The sequence below is a fragment of the Tribolium castaneum genome, chromosome 2 (assembly GCF_031307605.1).
Source record: "Tribolium castaneum strain GA2 chromosome 2, icTriCast1.1, whole genome shotgun sequence".
Lineage (NCBI taxonomy): Eukaryota > Metazoa > Arthropoda > Insecta > Coleoptera > Tenebrionidae > Tribolium > Tribolium castaneum.
In genome coordinates, this window is record NC_087395.1 from 946,770 (window position 1) to 973,546 (window position 26,777).

Sequence of the window (26,777 nt, forward strand, 5' to 3'; positions counted from 1 at the left end):
ACATCAGACACTTTCTAGGAATATTTTAATTTGTATACAGAGTGTTCCAAAATAAAATACGCAATTAAATAAAGACTCCAACTTTTTGTTACATTTTTGAAATTATGACTACATTGTAAATTTAACACACCGGAAAAAAGTTAATTTATTTATCATTTTCAGTTTATATTTATTAGCCTTCTTTAGCTAAAAAAGTTTCTTCAAAATATCTATTAGTGATATCTATTCTAAATTAATTTTTGTTAAACTTTGTTAATTTTTTTCCTAATTTAAATTTTAGTTTCTCAATATTTCTCATTTAATGAATAAGCTTCTGTCGACTTGCTAAAGCCTTTAAAATTTTTTTTACAGAGAAGATGATCTAAAAAATAAAGCCTTGTTTTTAAGTCTTTAATTTCGCTGTTCAAATTACTGTTTTTTTAATTTTTGGCTTCTTTATTGGTTGTTTCACTTGAATTAATTTTTTATCGCCTTTTTTAACTAAAAAAACATTATTCAATACATTAAATAAATTAATCCTTTACGTCTGATTTTAATTTTTGCTTTACAACCTTTCTCTTTTACCAATTGATTATATTTCGGTCAAAAACTTTTTTCTCAAGAAGAGTTTGAACATTAAATTACGTTACAGTTTTTCAATTACCTATATTAATTTTTATTAGAACTGTTATTTGTAATGGGGTGAAAACAAACAAAGTTTTTACTTAAAAAATTTTTATTATTCAATATGAAACGCATGCAAATTTTCTTTGCTAGTGTAGTAACTTAAACCTCTTCCTGGATTTTTATTTTTTTCGTTTCCAATTCAATCGTCTAATATTTTTCACTAAAAGAAAAATTAAGAATATATTTTTCAACCTACCGTCTGCGCCAATTCAACTTGTTAAAAACCATGTTTAAAGACCATGTTTTTCTTGTTAACTAGTGGCAGACAATAAATAATTTAACTATAAAAATAAATGTGGAGTATAACAATTCAAACAAATGTAATAAAAAACAAATCAATTTTAGGTGTGTGAATATGTAGGAGATATGATTCAAAGTTATTTCTTTCATTTCTTATTTATTTTTTTTTATTTTTGTTTCTTAACCTGTCTCATCTACCATTTGATTAAGTTTCGTTCAAAATGTTTTATTAATCAACTTTTTTTGCAGATTAGTTTGAACAGTAAATTTCAGATTTTCAGTCACATTTCATTTATTTTTCAATAGAACTGATCTGTAATGGAGTGAAAACCAAGTTTTTACTTCAACTATTTTAAATAATTTTAAATTATAAATGTGAAAAAAATCAAGTTATAATAAAACAAATAATAAAAATACACATCGATTTAAGTAGACTACGATGTAACGTTCATTTTCAAATTAAAAATTTTTTTTATTGTTTTTTCGAAAAAATAATTTCTAAGACAGTTTTTTAAAATGAGTATTTTATGTATTGTTTTCGAAATTGTTTCAATTAACATACAGCGAATTTTTAACTGGAATAATATTCATAAGCTTGATCTAGACGATTTTGGTAAAAATTTCTAAAACAGGTCTATTTTTAATTTTTCTTGCCTACTCTTTGGTGCATATGGTTTTTGTTTATCTGTTGTTAAAAATGCACAGCCACCTATAACTTTTTTTTCAAATGTAATGGTATATCAAGTGACACCTCGTATAAATGCCCCTTTTTGCAAGCATTACAATGCACTATTTGTTTTTTAAATCTTTACAAAGTCTACGTAATAATAAAATAAAAACCAATTTTATAAGTTGAACATTATTTAATGCAACAATTGTTCAAAATGGGCACCGTTCTTCTCTTGGAATATAACATAACGTTAGTTATTTCTAGTTATTTAGTTAGTTATTTCATTTCTAATGTAATTTGCCTAATTTCAAGTTATAAAAATTGGTTTTCATTTTTTTATCGCGTAGGCTTTGAAAATCTTCAGAAAACAAAAATTGCGTTGTATTCCTTGCAAAGTGCTCTTTCACATGAGATGTCACACCGTTACATTTGAAAAAAAAGTTGGAAGTGGCTGTGCAGTTTTAACAGCAGACAATCAAAAACCATATTCAACAAATGATGGATAAGATAAAACAAAAAGCGACCTGTTTCTGGAATTATTACAAAAATTGCCTACATCCAAGTTATGAATTTTATTACAGTTAAAAATTCCTTCAATGTTTTTTTAATACTAGGATTTTTCTTTAGATAAAAGAAGTTCTCCAAAAAAAATAATGATACATTGTGTAAACAAGTATATAATTCATCAAAACTTAAATGTAGTCAATAAGTGCAATCTGACTAATCTACAATTATTTGAAACCTTCCAAAGATTTCGAGCGCCAGTATTTATACAGAACGCTTTAATTTCCTTCGTGCAATTTTCTAAAATGCACCGAAAGCGGCTTATCCTTTTCCTCTGTCGACACTAAAGGTGTGTAAATCTGTCAAGTCAACTTTCAACCATGATCAAAGACTCCGTCAGTTAATATCCAATTCCAGATAAAACCTTATGATACAAGTAACCTTTATGAATGTATTATACGAACAGGATTCTAGCTTCTATCCTCCCATTTCCTTAATTTTTTATCATATTCCTGTTAACATTAGCTTGAATTTGATTGATTTCTATCAAATATTTTTTGAAATATGGTAGTGCACATTCACGTGTTCAGTATAGAGATAACGCTCTTTAAACACACCTAACAATAACGAATTACTTAGATACTTCATTCAGATAAAATTTTTGACACTCAATTAAGATAAGTGAATATACACTATACCTGTTATTACATCAACATTTCAGTTATGTTGTCTACAGTTGGTATATTTGTGATTTTTCTCAGAATTATTCCAAGTTCAGCTAATGAAATGAAAAATATTTCAGTAGAGTGTTCAAAACAATTCGACCTCTATTACAATGGACTTCTAAAAATGGAACAATGGGCTTTGCAAAGTAAGTTTTTATCTTGGTTTTTGAAAGTTGTTCATATTTTTAATTCTCAGTGTTTGATGCCAAAGCCAAATTTCCAACTGGAGTTTTAGCTGGGAATTTTTACGATTTGGGAAATTTTGACGAATGTTTGGGTGTGAAAAATGGCGAATTGACTGGTAAATACTGTTTGGGGAAAATTCCAATTACAGGCAAAAACATCTCACTTGGTATCACAAAAGGTGGACAAGCAAAAATAATTTCAGATCAAATTTATCGTTATTCTGCATTTTGTGTCCCAAATGAGTGTAGCACTGAAGACTTAACCATTTTACACAAACTTTATATTTTTGACAATAATTATTGTTACACACGAAACAACTCGCAAATGGCACCTGGAACTACGGCAACAATGTATTTTTTAAAGTAAAAATTATTTGAACTAATTGTACAATTTTAGAGCAATTCTAGGCATTTTTCTATTACTTTGCTTTCTCTCAACCTGTTATGATGTCTACCTATATTACAAAAAATACAGTGAGTTGTTGTGAGTATTTGTAGCAAGAAATAATCGAATTGTTTATTTGAAGAGCCTGGTAATGAGCTCACAATTGCATTTTCTTACTTCACAAATGGGAAAAAACTGATGGCAACAACAAAAAATAAAGATCAACTGCTGTGCTTAAATGGAATGAAAGCACTCACAATGATGTGGATTGTAACAGCTCATGAACATGTGAATGGAGCTATGGCACCAATTGCTAATTATTTTGCAATTTCGGAGGTGAATCAATTAGTTACTTACTTATAATATTTTATTAAAAAAATGTGTAGTTTATTAAAGATACTGCAAACATGTTTGTTGTGGGATCGTCTGTATCAGTGGACACTTTTTTTTTAATTGGAGGATTGGTAATTGTGTACACGTTTCTGAAATATGAAGCGAAAGGGAAAAAATTTAATATGGTTTTGTTCTACGTTCATCGGTACATACGGTATGTTACCAGTTTGAAGCGATTAAAACTTTTCTATTTTTTTACAAAAATTATAAGAATAAGTAATTAAAACTCTCAAGGATTAATTTTGTTGTGTGATTGAAGTAAGTGCAAAAACTCTAACGTTTTGCTCAAATTTTGCAACAAAAAATTGATTTTTGTTGTTTTTATTTTAATCTTTTTTTTTGTTTTTTAACTTTTTGTTTTTTCCTAATTTTTTACATGCCCAATATTGTTGTTTTTCAAGAATTGTTTTATCTTTACTTAATATTAACGATTTTATTTCTTCTTCCACCCTCATTATTTTCCATTTTGCTTTTTTTTAATTTCTGTGTCCATAACTATTTCAGATTTATCTCACAAAAAAATTCCGTTTACTCACTTTTTCGGTATTGTTTTGCTCCTTTCTGTTTTATTTCTATAGTTTTGAATGTTATAAATTCATATGTTTGCATATTTTAACAGTTTTTGTATTTTGTTTTCCTTATTTATCTGTGTTTTCTACTTTCTATTTTTTATCCAAAAATTATGAAAATATGTAATTTAAACTTTCTGGGACTGATTTTGTTGTGTAATAAATGTGACCAACAAAAATTCCAACGTGTTGTTCAAATTTTGTAACAAAAAATTAATTCTTGTTGTATTTATTTCAATTTTTTATATTTTTTTTCTGTTTTGTAACTTTTTGTTTTTTCCTAATTTCTCACATTTTCCAATATTTTTGTTTTTCATTAATTGTTTTATTTTTACTTAATATTAACGACTTTATTTCTTTTTCCTTCCATTTTGTGTTTTTTAAATTTCTGTGTCCCTATTTTAAATTTATCTCATAAAAAATGCCGTTTACTCACTTTTTCGTCGTTTTGCTCCTTTTTGTTTTACTTCTATAGTTTTGAATGTTATAAATTCATGTGTTTGCATTTTTTAACAGTTTCTACATTTTGTTTTCGTTTTTTATCTGTGTTTTTTCTATTTTTTTCTATTTTCTATCCAAAAATCATGATAATATGTAATTAAAACTCTCTGGGATTGATTTTGTTGTGTAATAAATGTGAGTAACAAAAATTCCAAAGTGTTGCTCAAATTTTGTAACAAAAAAATAATTCTTGTTGAATTTATTTTAGTTTTTTTACTTTTTTTTATTTTTTTTGTTTTTCTTAACTTGATGTTTGGTAGTCTAATTTTTTTAGTTTTCGTTTTACCCTCATTTCTTACATTCATCAATATTTTTGTATTTTTTTTTTGTTTTATTCTTACTTGCTATTGTCATTGTCGACTTTATCTCATTTTCACTTTTATTTTACTCTCTTCAAATTTTTCATTTTAATTTTTATTTTGCGATTTTATTAATCTCTGTATCTATAACTATTTTAAATTTATCTTATAAAGATGTTCCGTTTTCTCACTTTTTTCGTTGATGTTTTGCGTTCTTTTGTTTCATTCTCTTAACTTTGATAAATTCTGCATTTCATTGTTCCAGTGTGTTTTTCTTAATGACCTTATTTATTTTGTCAGGAATTGTAACATTGGTTTCTGTGAAAAAAATATTTTTGTTTCTTAATTAACACAAGTTTTGTTTTAAAAGTTAAAAAAACTTCAGTTATTGGTTTTAGAAACTTCCATTGTGACGAAATTGGTTATTTCAGCTATGACATTGTTCTATTGTTAGAAAAAAGTGATGAAAAAAAAGCGAATTCAGAAAAAAGTTGCTGCTAAATAATTGTTTTATGTATTTCATACTGCTTTTATTAACCTATGGTTTGCATTAGTCTAAGTTCATTAGATTTTTGCATTTTTTTATCTACTTTCCGTTTTTTAATTTTTATTATGTGATCTGGTCTGTTAACTTTGTAAAGACTTTTGGTATTTTGTTGTTATTTATGTTCTGTGCTCCAATGTACGATTAATTTTTGTCTTTGATAAGTTCTGTTTTTAATAATTCTTAAAGTTTTTTTGTCTTATTTTAATACTATTTTTTGTTTAAATTCTGTTTGTTATTATTTCCAAAATCTTTTCTTCTTATATTTTTTTATTATTATGTTCTGCTCTTTTATGTTTTATAATTTTTTAGTTTTGATTGTTATAAATCTCTCATTTTTTAGGCTTCTGCTCTTATTTTTGTGTTGCAATTATTTATTCTATTTGTTTCTCATAAATATTATATCTTTTTTTAATATTTACGTTAAATAATAATTTTTTTATCTTCTACATTTTTTTATTTTTCTTTTGTGATTTGATATTGTTTTAATTAATATTCATTATAATATTTATTCCTTATTTTACTTACTTTTATCGACTTTGTGGTTTTTTCATATTTTTATTTTTGTCCTTTTAAATTTTTCGAATTTGAAACTTTTTCTGATACTGTCTGAAATGTTTCTTGATATCACATTATTTTATTTACTTTTATTCGTTTTTTTAAAGTTCTTACAAACGGTCCTATTTAATTTTTATTGTTTCAGTATATGTTTCTTATTTATACCATTTATGAATGTTTATTAAAGGAAATAATAATTAATAATGTACAACTGAACAATAAAAATGATAATTTTCGTTACCTCATGCTTTTATATAGACTAACAAAAATTTCGAAAAAATTGTGATTTTACAAAAAAAAGTTAAGGGTAAATAATTGTTTTATACATTTTTTAACATAAATACAATTGTTTTATATATTCCATACTTTCTTCATTGACCTGCTATTTGCACTGATCTAATTTTTGTGATCTTTTATTTGTTTTTAGTTCACTTTTGAGGGACTTTTAGTTTTTCTTCTTTATTTTTCCACATATGTATTTTTTAACAACTTTTGCGTTATTTGTTTACTAATTTCATCATTGAATTTCAGGTTAACTCCAGCTTTAGGAGTTATAATTCTAGTTTATGCAACAACACTGAAATATTTAGGAAGTGGTCCTCTATGGAATTCATTTGATGAACACTTAGTAATACCTTGTAGAAAACGCTGGTGGGCAGCTTTATTATACATTCAGAACTATGTACACGACGATCAAATTGTAAACTTTACTGTATTTTTTTTATTGCAATTTTTTACTTATTTCATTTTAGTGTGTACCACACTCATGGTATTTATCCATTGACATGCAGCTATTTGTTTTATCACCACTTGTTCTTCTCCCATTGAAAAGAAAGCCAAAATGGACTTTGATTGGTTTAGTGATTCTTATTATTATTAGCATTGTTATACCATTTGGAGTTGCTTACAATAAACAATTTACTGGATTTATGGTTGGAGGAAAGTGAGTGAAAACAAATGATAAACTTAGGAGATAATAATATGGTGATAATTTTTATTGTAGGAGTGATACAGAAAATTATATATTTTTTTACTATGAGCAAACGTATGGGCGATTTGGTCCGTATGTCATCGGCATGATTTTGGGTTATTTCATTTTTAAAATTAAAAGTGGCGAAATAAAAATTAAATTAAAGAAGGTAAGGATTTCAATAAAATCTCTTCATTTAGTCACAACTATTACAAATTTTATTTTTTTTATGTATATTCTCTATTTATTAAATATTTTTTATGAAAGAATTTCTTGTTCTAATTGCCAACAACTGGGTGAAATAGTTTTCTTTTGACTTTTATTTCATAATTTGAATCAAATAAAACTCCAAAACAAATTAAAACTAAAGAACTAGTGGATAGCGTTATTTTGCTCTGAAATGAAAATTTTTGCTAAACAGGTGTAAACATATCATGACTAAAAACGTTGATTTTTTAACTTGTTTTAGCACAATATTTTTATTTATAAGAAGTTGAAATGAAACGGCAATATTTGTAACTTTTTATCTAAAATCTTTTGATTTCTTTAAGCTTTAGAATTAATTTCTAGATCCAAAACAAACTAAATCCAAGTCATTAGCAAAAAGTGCATTACTTTGCCCGGAATATTTGAAGTTTGTTTTAGTAAAGGCCAATAATTTGAGCTAATTTTTTAATTAATTAAACACGCTTCAACGAATTAATAATAATTATTAGACAGTGTTATTTTGCTTTATATGGACGACTTTTGTAGCTTGTTTTACTAAGATCTCATAACATAATAACACAACACAAATTGAAATCAAAAAATAACGTAATGAACCAAAAAGTTGATTTACCTCTGCTGTTTTGTCAATAATATTAAAATTTACGCTAATTTTTATTATTCTAGTTCAGCGGTTCTCAAAATTTGGGGCTTTAATTTCAGTACGATTTTTTAGGAAAACTATGCATTTTTGATTTACATAAATTTTGCTTAATAGAATCCACCTTTAAATTTTTCCCTAACACGTTGTATACTTATTATACCTAAAATATTCTTGTCTGGATTAACCTATATTGACAAATTTTTGTAACTTTATATGCTATGATAACTTTATTTGGGTTATTTCCGTCAATTTTTAGTTCTAAAATGAAATAAATCTGAAATTTTAATATGAATGGTTTTTTTGCTCTAAAACACAAATTACTCACAAATGGCTAAAATATCGTAATTTTTTACGCACAAGCTAAAACTAAAAATTTTCGAAAAACTGCGTTACTTTGCCCGGAAAAAATACTTTTTGTAATTTGTTTTGGAAAAATCTCTTCATTTAAGTTGATTTTTAGCTCAAACACTCACTTGCTAATTTTTATAATTTGTTTGCTTAAAAAAATTTATTCACTCCTTTGTTGTAAAATTTAAAAAATCGCTGACAACTTGATTCGCTGAAAATAAAAAATTGCGTAAAATTTTAAATAGACCTATAACTTGTAACTTGACTTGATTTGAGTGCTTAAAATTGACTAAAAACATCAATGGTGGTTTGTTTTTAGCTAAAACCTTTTGATTTGAGTAGTTTAACGATGACATTTTAAAAGTCAGTAAACTTATCCGTAGTAAAACAACAATAGTAATAAATTATGCATACTCAAATTTTATATTAAATTATTTTTTAATAAACTGTCAAAATTGCAGTTTTCGCCAATTGTCAATTTTGATTTTAAAAATTTATTTATTATAATTTTAATTATCAGTTTTTCCAAACCACCAGTGTAGTTGTGTGAAAGTCATACTTTTCTAGCATTCTTATAGTTTCTGTTGAATAAATTTAAAAAATGTGATTTTGTCAAAAGAAAATCACATTTTATCACCATTTAGAAGGCGAATCCCGTTCTGTCAAAGATATCTGCTCTTAAACCGGTTCACTGCTGTCTCATTTGTTACAGAAATGAGTAATTGACCGATAAAAATATAAAAAGCACCTCCTACTTCCTTATCCAATGCTCAAAAAATTGCAAGACAATGCTCTGCCAACTATAAAACAGACCAATCCTAAAACGTTCAAAACTGAACAAAAAGTTGTTATTTGATTATTTTGTAAATATCGGCCAAAGCATCTAAAATTTCTCTGTTTTCAAAAAAAAAAAAATAAGTTTTCCATTACGCTTGTGTATTTGATAAAGATTGATTCTCGTAATTAGTTCGTCTTTAAACGCAGACAGTTTGCAAGTTTTTCAGTCAAAACTCAATTGTTTCGCAAGATGCCCTCAAAACTCAATAATGTACCAAATTAGGTGAAAAATCTTTATATCCTTTTAGTTATTAACTTGGGCATTTAAAAATTTCTAAGTTATGTTTTTATTTAGACAATTTAATAATCATTGAAAAGCAAAAACAAAAAAATGTTCTTTATATTTTCTATGTTCACAATCTTCCAGTTTTTCAATCTCATAGTTTCTTGGTGTTTCTATCACAGTTTTTAAGTTTGTTCTCTATATTTCAACATTTTGGTTACTTTATTTTCCATATTCCATATTGATTTCCTACATTTTTTGTTTTTTTGTTTTACTATCTTATAACAGTTTTCTAATTTTTTAATATTCTTACTTCGCAGTTTTAAAGTTTTTTTTATTTATCACTCTTTCAATCTAATAGTTTTAGTTTTTAACTTGGGCATTTTAAAATTTGTAAGTTATGCATTTATTTAGACAATTTAATAATCACTGATAAGCAAAAAACAAACAAAAAATTGTTCTTTACATTTTTTCTGTTTAAAGGCTTTAATTTTTTTAATCTTATAGTTTCTTGGTGTTTGTATCAGTTTTCAAGTTTGTCCTCAGTTTTTTAGCATTTTGGTTTCTTTATTTTCCATATTCCATATTGATTTCCTACATTTTTTGTTTCACTATCTTATAACTTCAGTTTTCTAATTTCTTAATATTCTTACTTCGCAGTTCTATAGTTTTTTTAATTTATCACTCTTTCAGTCACTTAGATCTACAGAATTTTAATTATTAACTTGGGCATTTAAAAATTTGTAAGTTATGTTTTTATTTAGACAATTTAATAGTCGTTGAAAAGCAAAAACAAAAAAATGTTCTTTATATTTTTTATGTTTATAAGCTTCCAGTTTTTCAAACTCATAGTTTCTTGGTGTTTCTATCACAGTTTGTTTTCAGTATTTCAGCATTTTGGCTTCTTTATTTCCCATATTTCATATTCATTTCCTAAATTTTTCAGTTTTTTGTTGTTTTACAGTCTTATAGTTTCAGTTTTTCAATTTCCTAATGTTCTTACTTCGCAGTTTTATAGTTTTTTTATTATTATTTTAGTTATTGACTTGGGCATTTTAAAATTTGTGAGTTATGTTTTTATTTAGACAATTTAATAATGAGTGAGAAGCAAAAACAAAAATTGTTCTTTTTTTTTATGTTCACAGGCTTCCAGTTTTTCAATCTCATAGTCACAGTTTTTAAGTTTGCGTCGGTATTTCTTTATTTCGCATATTTTATATTCCACTCCTGCATTTTTTAGTTTTTTTGTTTCACTATCTTATGATTTCAGATTTCTAATTTCTTAATTTTCTTACTTCGCAGTTCTATAGTTTTTTTAATTTATCACTCTTTCAGTCACTTAGATCTACAGAATTGTAATTATTAACTTGGGCATTTAAAAATTTGTAAGTTATGTTTTTATTTAGACAATTTAATAGTCATTGAAAAGCAAAAACAAAAAAATGTTTTTTATATTTTTTATGTTCACAGGCTTCCAGTTGTTCAATCTCATAGTTTCTTAGTGTTTCAGTTTTCAAGTATGTCCTCAGTGTTTTAGCCTTTTGGTTTCCTTATTTTCCATATTAATTTCCTATATTTTTAGTTTTTTTGTTTTACTATCTTATAACTTCAGTTTTCTAATTTCTTAATATTCTTACTTCGCAGTTTTATAGATTTTTTAATTTATCACTCTTTCAATCACTTAGATCTAATAGTTTTAGTTGTTAACTTGGGCATTTTAAAATTTGTAAGTTATGCTTTTATTTAGACAATTTAATAATCACTGATAAGCAAAAACAAAAAATTGTTTTTTACATTTTTTCTGTTTAAAGGCTTTAATTTTTTCAATCTTATAGTTTCTTGATGTTTCTATCACAGTTTTCAAGTTTGTCCTCAGGTTTTTAGCATTTTGGTTTCTTTATTTTCCATATTCCATATTCATTTCCTACATTTATTGTTTCACTATCTTATAACTTCAGTTTTCTAATTTCTTAATATTCTAACTTCGCAGTTCTATAGTTTTTTTTAATTTATCACTCTTTCAGTCACTTAAATCTACAGAATTTTAATTATTAACTTGGGCATTTAAAAATTTGTAAGTTATGTTTTTATTTAGACAATTTAATAGTCGTTGAAAAGCAAAAACAAAAAAATGTTCTTTATATTTTTTATGTTTACTAGCTTCCAGTTTTTCAAACTCATAGTTTCTTGGTGTTTCTATCACAGTTTGTTTTCAGTATTTCAGCATTTTGGATTCTTTATTTCCCATATTTCATATTCATTTCCTAAATTTTTCAGTTTTTTGTTGTTTTACTGTCTTATAGTTTCAGTTTTTCAATTTTCTAATGTTCTTACTTCGCAGTTTTATAGTTTTTTTATTATTATTTTAGTTATTGACTTGGGCATTTTAAAATTTGTGAGTTATGTTTTTATTTAGACAATTTAATAATGAGTGAGAAGCAAAAACAAAAATTGTTCTTTATCTTTTTTATGTTCACAGGCTTCCAGTTTTTCAATCTCATAGTCACAGTTTTTAAGTTTGCGTCGGTATTTCTTTATTTCGCATATTTTATATTCCACTCCTGCATTTTTTAGTTTTTTTGTTTCACTATCTTATGATTTCAGTTTTCTAATTTCTTAATTTCCTTACTTTGCAGTTTTATATTTTTTTTAATTTATCACTCTTCCGATCACTTGGATTTATTCTTACTGTTTTTTTATTTTTTTGTATACCAGTTTTATTTTTTTAGCTTTTCATAATCTCTTAGTGTATTGGTTTTTTATTCAGAATGTCATGTTTCATAAGACACAGTAGAGCTGTCACTAATTGAAGCAATAAATTGGTAAATAAGATGTAGATGTACTCTAGACATTGTGGAAAAATTAGTGGCAAATTATACACAACATTCTGAAAATAAAAATTGTCAATTGAATAAAAAAATAATTTTGTGTTATTACACATATTGTTCTAAACTTTCTGTAAAATTAATTCGTTTATCCGTTAGAATTTATCTCCACCTAGCAAATAAACTCATTCAATAAAAATACCTTTAGTAATAAAATCAAGCATTTTTGTATTTAAAATCCTAACGGAAAAACGAGTTAATTTTACAACAGAAAGTTTAGAACAATATTTTAGTTCAACTTGTTTATATGTTTTTTTATCGTCTTGTATAGTATATAACAATTAATAAAGGAAATTGTTAATAAACACAATTTTTAAAATAATGTTTAAAGCACGAGCGTCGATAATAAGTGAGTGTTTTCACTTAATAGTTTTTTTACTAAAATTATTGAATTAATTGCAAAGACTTTTTTCTGCAGGTAATGATTTTGCTGCTTTGGTCGTTGTGTCTCGCCAGTGGTCTGGCGTGTGTTTATGCAGGCCATGACACAATGGTTGCTCCTTACAATAGATGGTCTCATTCTCTCTACATCGCCTTCAATCGCCCAGCTTGGGCTTTGGCCATTAGTGGCATAATTTTTTTATGTGTCTCAGGATACGGAGGCAAGATAATTACGGCCATTTCTATGTAAATGATAGTTACTTTGCAGTTTCCAGGACCTGTTAATAACTTCTTGTCAGCTTCCATATTCCAGTTTTTGTCGAAAATTTCTTATTCCCTCTATTTGGTTCACTATGCGTTTATCATTCTCAGAGCTGCAAGTTACAAGACTGAAATTATGTTGGAGCAATTCTATACAGTTAAGTATCGATTTTATAATACAACAAACACATAAATAGTGGTAATGTTTTCCGTTACAGTTTTTTAATTTTTGGGGCGATTTTATGTGCAGTGTTGGATTAGCTGTTGCTCTTTATTTAACGTTTGAATCTCCAATGATCGTAATTGAAAAATTACTGACTGAAAAATGTAAGTCTTCATCTGTTCCATTTAATATTATCTGTAATAGTGTTATTTCAGGGTCACATAAAAATAAAGTTACTTTTAAGTAAATGTATTTGTTATTTCATGATCCCACCATTTACAAACACAATTGAAGGATATACAGAGTTAGTCTAGTAAAAGTATTAAATATTTTTATTTATTAAATACTTGATATTTTTCTCAATACTTGTGATTTTTTTCTTTTTTTTTACAATTTTTTCTCAATTAATTATTTTTTTCTAGATGTATGTAAAAATGCATTTAGCATCAGACTAACCCTGTAGATAAAAATCTGCATGCAATTTTATAATGGAAGCAATTTATTTCCGTAAACACTGTTATTACAACTCTAGTAACAATTGCTTTTAACTCTAGATTAAATTTATCGGCATACAAGCAATAATATTGTATTCGAAGTTACATAGCTTGGGGTTAATTACACTATATCTCATTCAATTAATTAATTGCTAGTCGCTAGTTTTACCTGAATTAAAAATTTTGTTTTTAACTCGATTTACAACATTTTGTTCTAATTGTAAAAAAATTGTTGTAATTAATAATCTCTTGTATGACAATTTTAATTTCAAAACGAACTTTATCATAGAGTCAATTATTTAGGTATCAAGTACATGATATAAATTTATGATCGATTTCTAGAACATCGTAAATCTCTAGTACTTGTTCCACTTTATTCAAACTATGATTCACATTACCGTAAATTTGGAACGCGAATAGATTATATCATCGAACATAGTTCACCGATCACCTCAATATTAAACAATGACGCATACGTGGACGCAAGACAAATTAATAAATAGTTTTCTGGTTTCGCATATTTTGGCTTTTTTAATTAAAAAATAATAATAATAATAAAGCTTCAATGAAAACAACATACAAATTTTTGATTAAATTCAAACCGTCTCAAAAATTCAGTGACAAATCAAATAAAAAAAATAGTGTACATTTATTATTTTATTAGACACAGGTTAATGTTTTTTAACGCATACAAACAAACAAAAATGTGGCAAATTATTTAAAAATTGTTAAAATATGTCATAGTCAAAAACATTTAATAAAACTAGAACAATGAATCATCATTTTGTCACCTACCAATCGTATTTCTGTTATCATTTTTAAAAATTGGATAACTGGAATCATATGAAACGGCGAATTTTGCTTAATCTTTTTGATATCCTGCCGAACTAAAAATTTTTAGGTCATTGATCTAGGAAAATACTAAGTGTTGCATCTAGCTAAATAAAAGACAGTAATTTTTATTTTAGTATATTTTTTAAATATATTTTTTACATTTTTTAAAGCTTTTATTTAACTTGCTTTGTTGTTTGTCTGTCTGTTTCATATTTTTGGAGCCAAATTAATTTGAAAGGGTTCCCGTTGTCCCAATAAATTGAAATTTTGCATATTTACTTAATCTGTGTGACAATGCAATCCCATGTGGTTAAATACCCCCCAAAGGGGTTAATGGGGTTTTGAAGATTTAGGTTATGTTCACAAATGGGTTTTCGATGTGTACATACCGTAACTTATACCAACATTAACGGTATGTTGGTCATTGGGAAATAGATTAATACCTAATCATTTTCATTACGCTTCGTTATAAACAAATGTCGCTATTTTTTAAATTTATTTATCTTGGACGATGGAGTATAGACACAGATCAAAATGTAGGATTTGTTTTCAATGCTAACAGCTGTTTTCTGTCACCTACCACTAAACAAGTTTGCATAAATCAGCAAAATAATGATGTTACAATAATAGGGCGAAACTAAATCCCAGCGAGAAAGAAGTTTAGAATAAGTAAAGACTAAAAATCACCAATTAAAAAAATAAAAAAAGTTTTTTTTTTAGAAAAAAGTTTTTATTTAAAAGTTGCACTAAAAAGTAAAAAATAATGTTTTTTCATCAGAGGAACGGTCATAAGTCATAACAATACGGCATTACAGAATTACTTTCTTAAATTGAGCGCAGTTCCCAAAGCCGTTATTAATTTTAAAATCCTAATTCGTAAGCAAAAATATTTTCCTCTGATAGAAAAACATCAATTTTTACTATTTAGTGCAACTTTTAAATAAACGCTTTTTTCTAAAAAAAACATTTTTTTAATTTTTTTATTATTTAAGTATTAATTAAGGTCGGTTTGGGTTCTTCCGTAAATAACCTTGTATTATTGTAATGTCATAAATATTACGTATGTATGCAAAATTTCAACCAGTTCGGATAAATAATAAGAAACCGATTTAAAGTTGAATCGCAAAATATGGAAGGAACAATCAGAGAATAAAACAAGTTGGAAATGCTTTTAAAAATTTGAGGAGCATCTAAAACAGAAAGAACTCTCCGGTCAATTGAAACTACACAACTCTATCATGAGTCGAATTATCTATAAGTTTACAGCTAAAGTAACTACGAGGAAAGTCTGAGAAGAAAAACAAAAACGGACCGATTAAAATTGTACATGAGCTCTTCATGAGCTTAATAAATAATTTATATTCAGATAAATATGTAATTAAACCATTTTGTACAATTACAATGAGAACGAATCAGATGAATACTAGGCTAAATAATCCTAACCATACATTAAATAAAGCAATGTTTCTCATTGTAAAGCCGTTTTAAATCACGAATACGCGTAGTTTAAATATTAATAACAGGCAAAAAAAATCTACATAAATTAAAAACTAAAATGGTTTGATTAATTGTGTCGTTCATTATGTGCTAATATAATGATCGCTATCTTTAGCCTTTGATGATAATAATTAACTCCGTGTCTCCACACAAGTACTTATTACGTAGTAAATAAGTATTGTAATTAAATAAGTTCGTAACAATTATTTTGATTATTTTACAAAACCCAGTAAAATTTCTTCTAATAATGGAAATACAGGATGTTTCAAAATGGCGAATTCCGAGTTTAGAGCGTTGTAGAAAATCACTGTAAGGCCAACTCTAGACACAAAATGAAAATTCGGGGCATTTCAACAAAAATATATAAGGTCTGAATTACGTTTTCTTCAAATGCAGGCTAAAACTTTCAGTGTTCATTGTTATTTATAATGTAGATAGTTGTGGAAAATAATAATGTGAAACAATTTTTCAAAAAATTTGCTTCATTTTGTAGTCAAATAATCTTTCATTTTTGTGATTTTTAAAAAAATAAACCAGCAATTTAAAAAAAATACTCCAAATTTTTTACTCCAAAATAAAGCTGTTTTTTTGAGAGATTGTTTTACATTATTATTCTCCACACTCATCATCACTGTAAATATAAATAAACGCTGAAATTTTTAAACTTTGAAGCAAACGCAGTTTGGGGAAGCTCCGAAACTCTACGTTTTTTTGTATGTTTGGACTACCGAAGTAATTCTCTACAATGCTTTGAACTTGGAGTTTGCCAATTTTGAAACACCCTGTATAATTTGATTATTATACTAATAACAATTAAGAAAGTAAATTTTAACAATCAATAACACTAACTAAAAATACAGCTACACTTTTTTAAAATTTCACTCTGTCACAACTGCAAGAAGGAGTTAGCTGTTTCGTTAGAATTTGATGCAATCATTAAATGGTTAATCATTAAAGCACTATTAAAATGTGAACATATAATTTTTTTTTAGTTTTTGCGTTATAATTTTTTTATCAGCTCTTTGAAAAAGACTACGAAGTAAAAAATCTATAAATCAATATTAAAAGCGCATTTTCCGTTAAAGCAAGTACAGCACGATTTTTACTCTATTTGGTGATTTTTTAACAAAATTTTCAAAAATAATTGACATTGTAAATGAAAAATATGTAAACGAATCAACACATACCCAAAAGTTGAACCCAAGTTAATGACTTTTCGATGTGGTGTTGAGCTGTGCCGATTCAGATTCTCTTCGTCTGCACATGCGCCATTTCAGGGATTCTCCAGTGCAAAACGTGGGATTCCCCTGATGTGAAAGCTATTTTTGGATCATGATGTCATAGCTTGTCTTTGTATGCGCATGTGTTACTTTAGACCCAAAAATAACTATGACGTCATGATATTTTAGGGAGATTTACATAATTGGGATTCCCCAAGGTAACACATGCGCATACAAAGACAAGCCATGACATCATAATCTAAAAATAGCATAAACATCGGGGGATACCCACAATTTGCATAAAAAAATAATTCCTAAAATCGCACATACGCAGACAAAGTGAATCTGAATCGGCACAGCTTAACTACTGTGTAGCAAAAAAAACGTAAAAAATTACTTTATTTTTGAACTTATTTACTTGATTTTTGACAAAATTTTACAGGACAAATAAAATTAAACTTCCAAAAAATTTTTAAATACAGGTTGTCCTAATCCAAAAAAGCTCCATAAATTGTTTATTGTTAGAGATTGTAACTTTTTCTTTTTTCTACATTATAGCCGCGTTTCAGCTAAATATTTTCAAAATATAGGGGTTTAGATAAAGAGTGTCTCAATAGTTATTAAAAAAACACTAAATTTGTTTTTTCAAATAGAACACTCAAGTAGATTTTATTGCCGAAGCATTTATGGACGCATCTTTTAATACTGATGATATTGATTTAAACTGTATTAGTCAATTCTACTTATTTTTTTATATAATTTGAATTTTTTGGCAAAAACAATTTTTTTTTAAAAATATATTACACAAAAACACAGAATCCTAGAAACGCAAAACTTTCACAACTGTAAAGCAAAAAAGCCTACAGGTAACATTAATATTATTATTAACTGAAATTTTCTCTTTTCAAGTACAATAGTTAAAAAAATTTGTACCTACTGTTTAAAGTTAAATACCTTATAAGTAATTAGCAAAGAACATTTAACTGTTATGTTATGTTAAGTTTATATGCAAAAATAAAATAATCAAGTGTTCCATTTAATTTTTTTTATTTATTCAACTTTTTGTGATTGTAGTAATAATAATAATAATAATAATAATTTTTATTGTCCAACGAGGTTATCAGTTACAGGACAAAAATAAATATTGTTACAAAAAATAAGAAATAATAAGAAATTATAAATGTAGGTATTCTTACACTAAAAATAACGAAAATTAATATAAATTTAAAATGTAATAATACAAATAATAGATTTAATCCAATTTAATCCCATTTATAATTGGCCAGACTGCATATTATGAAGAGTGGTGAACGACTCAAAATGTTAGTTTTAGGTGTTGGGAGCCGGAACATAATTTCATATCTTGAACATATGCGTGGGACATTGAACGGAATCTGAGCCAATAAGTTAGAGCAGTCGATTCTATTGCTGAGTAATTTATCTAAAAAATTGAGACAAATGTGCTATCTTCTAATGTTAAGTGCAACTATGTTATGTCTTGCAAGCAGCTCATCCTGGCTGGTGCCCACTTCTGGATAAGTTCCATCCAGTTTAAACGACAAAAATTTCTAAAATCTGAGGTGGATTGAGTCTAGAAGCATAGAGTGAGAGATATAAATTGGAAACCATATTAGACATGTATATGGATAATGAATGTCATAGCTGAGTCAAAAGTTATACCGAGATCTTTAATGGCATCCTTTTTTTCAAGGGTAAAATTGTTAATAGAATATGAAGATGGAAAAGGAGAACGACATCGAGAGAAAGAAACTGTGCAACATTTACTAATATTCAAATGTAATTTATATTTGTTACACCAGTCTGCAATTTTACTTAAGTTCAGTTGTAACAAGTCAGCATCATTTTGATTTGTGATAGAATTAAATATTTTTAAATCATCCGCATACGCAAGAACAGGACAGGATAAAGACAGTAACAAATCATTAATAAACAGAATAAATAAAAGTGGCCCCAAATTTGATTCTTGAGGGACTCCAGATTTCACACAGTAATTGAAAGAAGAAAAACCATTAAAGGAAACATAGGAAACTCTATTTGATAGGTACGATTGAAGGAGGAGAAGGGAAGAAGAAGAAAAGCCGAAGAAAGTTAACTTATGAAGCAGGATATCATGACTAACTAAATCAAAGGCTTTAGTAAAATCGGTGTATATCACATTTACCTGACGACCAAAATCCAAGTTGGTTGCAATGTACTGTGTAATAATTTTTTTTTCACTTTTCAACTCGGCAAGATTTAACCTTCTTTCTTTTTGAAAAAAGTTTAATAATTTGTAACATTTTTATTGTTTTGTTCTTAAAAAACACGTAAATGTAAATCCTTTCGTAGTTTTATCCTGTGTTTTTAGAATGTTTTGACTGCTGATGATGGTATAAATAAATACCGAAACTAGTCCAATTCCTTCTTTTTATTTCCACTTTGGTTAGGCTTCGACTTTAAGTTATCCATTTATTCATTTTGAATAAATTTAACCTAACTTTGAGATGGTCAACTCCCTCAACTTCCCCAAGGAATAACAATTTAGCTTAAAAACATCCATGTAGAAAGTTACATCCAAAAATGCAAAAAATATAGACTGTTCCATAAAAAAAAGCATAAGTTTATATTGTAGTTAATTTCGGAAACACTCTGTATACTTGAAAATAATTTCAGGTGAGTTAAGGGGTTGTATGTACATCTTTTGTAAAAAACCCATTTTTTTTAATATTTCGGCAAGGGACGGTTGACATAAATAATATTTGTAATTTGTTTGCATTGAGTCATTTTTCTGTCGATTTTTCGGAGTGGTGAGTAATGAGATCCGGTTTTCTCATCGAGTTATCGCATCTTTCCAGTGAAGATAAGAGGGTGCACCTATTGTAAGAGCGAGATTGATTGTGTGGCTTTTAAGGTGTTTTCGTATTAGAATGCCTTGTGAATTGTGTTTCACTCCCTATTATTGGGGAATCGATGGCTTAATTATGCAATTGAAGCGACTTGGGAATTGAATCGAAGATGAATCTGCTATCTGAAATCTCTATGAAACGAACGAACTTGTTTAGCTAAACACAGTATGGAATTTAAATTAAACTGAAATTCACGACAAAACACGTAAATAAATTAGTTTTCAAACACAATATATACTATAATAAAAAGTGCAATCGTTATTATCAGTCTAGATTATTCGATTAATAAAAATCAGTTTTTAAAACTGGTTACAAATATCCTAAGTGGAATTTTACAATGATACTGAATACATACAATACAATACATTATTATCTGTAATTAATAGTTATTTCAAAATTTTGACGCATACGATGCAAAAAATATTTGTTTGACTTGATTTGATTTCTATTGCTTTAAAATTAACTTTATCGGAGATAAGTAACTTGCATTTCTTCATATACTCCAGTTTAATAAATCCTTGTAAACCTGGCTAAAAAATGTCAACTAAATTTAGTTGGCACGTTTTTTTCGATTTTATTTTCATAAAATCGGTTAAAAAAAGTTATGTTTTTTTTGTGCAAAATTACCTATACAGAGCCAAAAAATCATTAAATTAAGTTTTGGTTTGTTTTATTGCGTGATTTAGTATCTTTGTAAGAGAAAAAACAATAATTAATTTCCATTAGAGATATGAAGAAAAAAATTAAAAAATCAAATTGAACTAGGCATACCTATTTTTGTGAATTATTTCACTTTTATTAATAATTTAAAATTAACTGTGGCAAAAATAAAACATAAGTAGGTTAATAAACTTGTATTTCTACATTTATTCAAATTAATTGCAGTACAGCTAACAAATAATTGTTCAAAAAAACACTAATAAATCGAAAAACACTAAACTCGAAAATAATTTTTTAGACTTTTCAATTGCCTTCCAGATTTTTCAGTCAGACATTAACTTATAAAATAAGTACAAAAAAAATTGTTGAATTTGCTATATTTTTGCATCTTAGACTGAATCGAGTAATAACATTAAGTGTTTTTTTATGTATTTGTAATGAAAAACATTTTGGAAAATCAAGAACTGTTTTTAAATCTTAATTAAATAAATGCTGTTTGTTAAAACACTTCATTTAAAATAGACTGAAAAATAGAAAATATAAATTTTTTTTAGTTTTAATCCAGTGATTTTGTTTGCTGATGAGATTTCGTTGGACATCAATAAAAACCTAAAAAAAAAAGTGTTATCATTTTAAATACAGTACGTTTTAATTGTTTAAAAATGACACATATTTGCCAATAAACTCGAAATAAATTGAAAAATTACATTTACATTCCGTCTTTTTCAATCAAACATTCAATTATTTGCAAAAATCTAATCAATACAGTAATTAGCAAAATTGAGTAAAGTACTTACTTAAAAAATGACAATTTTGTTTATGCGTTTTAGCACTTTTGCAAGGTTAGTTCACAAAATTTAATTAAAAATATGCCTAAACATTAGTAAATTGTTATTTTATAGAATTTTTTTAACAAATTTTTGAGTCACAATCTGTTGTTTTTTTCGAACAATTTTGCTCAAAGTGAGATGAAAATTTAAAATACATTAATGAAAACAATTTTTTATTAAACTTTATAGCTAAATTAGCTTAACATAAATAAAAAAATTTGCAAATTATGCTTAATATTTAGCCTTTAGGCGTTTTTAAACCAAATACTGAGTTTATTTCAGAAAATTTTGCTAAACAGTGGCAAGAAATTCTAACATTTTAATTTTAATCAAAAAATTACGCTTAATATTTAACTTTTAGATGTTTTTAGACCAAATATTTAAAACATTTTGCTAAACTGTGGCAAAAAATTCCAAAATTTGGTAAGACAATAAGTTTTTTTGCTCTTTTTGTGTGATAAAATTTGTTAGCTATAGAAATATAATTATTATTTTGCTCGTTTAGAATATGCCGAATAAAGTCACAATTAGTACAATTTTTACCTTTTTCATAAAAACAATAACTTTGTATCGGAAAAATTTGGTACAGAAATTAAGAAAAAATGGTAATTAAACTTATTTTGCTTGATTTAATTATAATATTTGAACCAAAAATCTTAAAAACCAAACAATTTAATTAATAAAACTCTACCTGGTTTACTCAAATTATTTTAAATTTAGCCAACAATTCAAAAGTGAATTCAAAAATTTTAGCGTTTTTATCATTTTTAAATCTTTAAATTTGTTCTTGAACTTACGTTTCAGTCATTTTGTAAAATTTTGTTCAAACGAACCAAAAAAACAGTGAATTAAATAAAAACTAAAAAAAAATAATCTTTTATTTAACAGATTTTGCTAAAAATAATACAAATAAGACTGAATAATGCTGTTTTTGCGTTTTTAAAGACTTTAAAAAAAAATGTTTTTGTAGGTTTTACTATCCTTTTAAAGTAATTAAAAAATCTTAAACCTTGCTTCCACTAAAACAATATTTGTATCATTTTTTTAAATAATCTAGTTTTTTACAAGAACTTATCTACTGATAAAATGATATAGTTCATCGTCATAGTAAATTACACAAATTTGATTTTAAGAGCATTTTTCGAAAAAAGGAACAAGATAAAAGTACAAACAAGATCAAATACTTAGGTGCTAACCTGGAATCTCCTGAGAGTTCATTCCATGTAACATTTGATAAATTTTTATCAACAATATAAATATAAATCACCCACTTATTCCAACTGTTTATTTGGAATAAGAGTGAGTGAAAAATGAAGTATATTGAACTGATTGTAATAACAATTCTGTTACTAATAAAAAATAGTAACAGTCAAGTGCCTTATGAAGACATTTTCAAAACAATTACCCCAGACACAAACCTAAAATTATCATCAAAATGCCAACAAGATGTTTCTCGTCTTGTAAATACACCCCATCTCCTTCTACTTTGTAAGTAATTAGTTTTATTCCATCGTAAACGATAAAATGATATTTTATCTACAATTTTTTTCATGCTAAAATAAAATTTTATCGTCCATCATTGGTTCTGTATTTAAATAAAGAAATAAAATTTTGTGTTGTACACGACGATAAAACTCACCATTATCTTCTCAACCGCTCTCGTAGATAAAATAAAATTTTATCCTCTTTTATAATACATAACTAATTTAATTATTTTTCCCAGTGATCGATTCTAGCTCTAGAATACCGTCTGGCGTAGCTATGGGTAATTTTAGACCAATGGGAAATTACGACGAATGTTTGAGTATAACAGATATTGAAACGAAATTTTGTAAGACTTATGTTACACTTGATTTTCCTTCCAACAATAATATTAGCGAAAAAATTGTAAGTAAACAAACTGCAACAAATCCAAATTTTAATTTCATTTTCCAGAACGTGGAAGCACTGTTTTGTGTGTTAAGATCTTGCAATGCCCAGGATTTAAATGAAATTTTTGACAAGTTTCTAACTTTTGACGACGATTTGTGTTTGACTAAGGATTCAGGTCCTGCTTTAGACGCCTTAGCAATAGCAGCAATGTTAGTAAAAATATTATAATTTTTGAGAAAAAAATCTTAAACTGTGTTTATATTTCAGTGTTATCTTTGCGATAATTGGGTTAATCACTATAACGTCTACCACTTACGATGTGTTTGTACAATATAAGAAGAAAAGTGAGTATTTTCCTCTGTAATCTATATACAAATAAAACACTTGTACTTTATAGATGTAGTCCATCCGATTGCAACAGCATTTTCGTTTTATACAAATGGGAAAAAATTGTTTCGTTTAGGCAATGCTCAGGAACTTCCATGTCTGAATGGTATTAAGGCATTAAGTATGTTATGGGTGGTGTTAGGGCATGTTTACATGGCCTATGTTTTTGTTCCTTTGGATAATTATTTGGATGTTTATAATGTAAGTAATTCAACTTGGACACAAAATTGCTAAAACTTGCACAAGCGAAAAAATAACGAGTAAAGTTTGACGATTCCGGAATGGAAATTCGCCAATATAACTCCAAAATTATTGGTCATAGCTGCTTTAATATCGTTAAACGGAACTTTTCATTTTCCGTCAAATAAAATCAAATCACCTTTTTGTAACTTATAGATATTGATTAAAAATTGAACCGATAAAACTTCTAAACTACTCAAAATTTATAAGTTTTTTCGGCGCCTTTCCACTCCTTAACGCATTTAACATTTAATAAATTGCATTAATACAGAATCTAATCCACAGAATTTTGTCTAAAAAAACAATAACTCCATTAGATATTGCTGTGTAAAAAGTAAAAATTTTTTAACGGTAAAAGAATTCAATCAAGTATTTGAATCTAATCCACAGAATTTTGTCTGAAAAAACAATAACTCCATTAGATATTGCTATGTAAAGGGTAAAAAATTTTTAACGGTAAAAGAATTCAAACAAGTATTTTCCTGTAATATTCTTAATTCCGGAAAGCCATTTTTTTAGGTCGATGTTTTACGAGTTACTAAGTAAATTAAATAATCAATTACTAACCAAAATTATCCTGCTTTCTCGACGTCATTTAATTTGTCTGAACGTATTACGTACTAAGAAACCTTTTTTGGAAATAATTTCTTTATTTATAAGTTCAAAAAAAGAGCTTTCAAAATATTTCTTAAGGTAAATTAAATAGAATGGTAAGAACCCGAGGCTAGAAAAATTAATAATACACTTACAAAATTATAACTTGACAAGAAAATAAAACACTCAATTTTGCGAAAGATAATTTATTTCCGATCATTAAAATATTGATGAATTATTCCAAGATCAAGGCCTGAAAAAATGCATTTCGTAGTGCAGAACAAAATAATCGAAAAAATAAATAAATAACACAATTGTCATCAATGTTTTTCACATAAATTTAAATCAATTACAAATTTAAATTTGACCTCTTAAAAAGAATTTATCCAAATTTCGAAAATTCAAGTTTAGTGATTTTGGCTTCTTTTCATTCGTAACTTTCAAATCTTAAACAAATAAAATTTGGTTTACAAAGTATTAGATATTATTCATGTTTGCCAATAATCACCCTTTACAATGCTTGAAATTATATTCAAATATACAGAACGTTTCCAAAAAAAATTAAAAAAAAGAAAAGAATTGTTAAATCTCGAATAACTAAAAAAACTAATAAAACATCTATGTCTTTTATTAATTTTCACCTAATGGTGTAATGTTAACAAATAAAAAACTACGTTAAGCTGGTATATCTAAAAAGATTAAAATAATATAAATCATTCCAAAAAATTTATGATTGTTCGACAAATTTAAAACAAACAATTTGTTATGTTCGAAACAAAACAAACATTTTTTTTAATTTACTAGATCCAAAGTAAGTTTCTTGTACTAACACACTGTAAAAATTTTTTTTTATTAAATTTGATTAATTTTTTTGCTGCGACATGACAATAGTTAAATGCTAATCATAACAAATTGAAGAAAGTTTCTGAAAAAATTCACATAAATAAAGAAAGATATTAACTATTTAAAAACAAGCGCTAAATTCTGTGTGATTATTAGTTTTTGAAAAAAGAAGTGTGTAAAACAGACTTTTAAGTTATTTAAAACTACTTTTAATTTTATTTTATGAAGTGTAACACTCATAAAATAAATATAAAATCTATAGAAAATAGAAAATAGAAAATAGAAAACGTCAGTAAAACCTAATTGCTTCATCTCAAAATAAGAAATATTGACATTAAAAATAATTTTATTATAAGTAAACTCTTTCTAGAAATGAATGATTTTAATTTCTTAACAGATACGTTGCATGTTACCTAGCTATATTAAAAAAACATGTTGGCAATATTATCTTAAATTTGCTGCTTTTTAACATAACAATAATGGCATTCTCTTATGATTATATGTCATGATACCACATGACAAGATTATACAATGTGTTCAAAAATGGTTGTTCATCAAGTCACCTATGAAATTTAAACGTAATGTGCCGCTTAATTTAAATTGTGAATGCCGTCAAAGTAACAGATCCGTCAAAATAATGCAAAAAGGCTTCGAATCTAATAACGAAATAATACACAACAACAAAAATCACGTAAATATAAAAAACACAAATCAAGACAAGCCGACACTTTGCCGAAAAAGTGAGTGAAAAGTTATTTCAAAGATTTGACCCACAAACTACGTTAGTCATTTGGACGAAACGGCAAATTAAATTTGAATTCCATAGTCACCTTGATGAACAACCATTTTTGAGCACATTGTATAACTATTTATTATTTTTTTTTAATTTTTTATGAAATCGGGCAATAATTGAAAATTCTACTGCGTCTGCCATCTTTAAAAATCACTTTGACTACAATCCACAATATAAAATAATCGAAAAATTTGTACTTATACATGCATACGAGTAACACAACTATTTTAAAACAATTTGAAAAATTGTGAACATTTTTTTTGTCAAATTTAAGTTTGTTCCAAATTTAAATTTGCTTTCTTAGTATATTTTTTACTTAAACAAATAGAAAAACTCGAAATACTATAAAAATAAAGAAAAATATAAACAAGGAAATAAAAATGCACTAACAAGTAAAAAAAATCAAAAGAACATCCTACTCGAATTTTTTCT

General features: G+C 26.4%; 1 protein-coding gene across 1 annotated transcript in view; it reads left to right on the forward strand.

Annotated features, from left to right (window-relative positions):
• The first annotated feature begins 2,752 nt into the window (after positions 1-2,752).
• Positions 2,753-26,777, forward strand: part of LOC103314988 (uncharacterized) — a 29,872-nt gene continuing 5,847 nt past the window's right edge. The window contains exons 1-17 of the mRNA XM_064354723.1: positions 2,753-2,951; positions 3,002-3,341; positions 3,388-3,464; positions 3,518-3,711; positions 3,762-3,922; positions 6,771-6,939; positions 6,992-7,182; positions 7,243-7,378; positions 12,789-12,972; positions 13,027-13,169; positions 13,231-13,339; positions 13,391-13,418; positions 22,926-23,104; positions 23,340-23,503; positions 23,552-23,697; positions 23,756-23,832; positions 23,886-24,076. Coding sequence (XP_064210793.1) covers positions 2,804-2,951; positions 3,002-3,341; positions 3,388-3,464; positions 3,518-3,711; positions 3,762-3,922; positions 6,771-6,939; positions 6,992-7,182; positions 7,243-7,378; positions 12,789-12,972; positions 13,027-13,169; positions 13,231-13,339; positions 13,391-13,418; positions 22,926-23,104; positions 23,340-23,503; positions 23,552-23,697; positions 23,756-23,832; positions 23,886-24,076 — 2,637 coding nt within the window. The 5' untranslated portion in view covers positions 2,753-2,803. The remainder of the gene's footprint in view (positions 2,952-3,001; positions 3,342-3,387; positions 3,465-3,517; positions 3,712-3,761; positions 3,923-6,770; positions 6,940-6,991; positions 7,183-7,242; positions 7,379-12,788; positions 12,973-13,026; positions 13,170-13,230; positions 13,340-13,390; positions 13,419-22,925; positions 23,105-23,339; positions 23,504-23,551; positions 23,698-23,755; positions 23,833-23,885; positions 24,077-26,777) is intronic.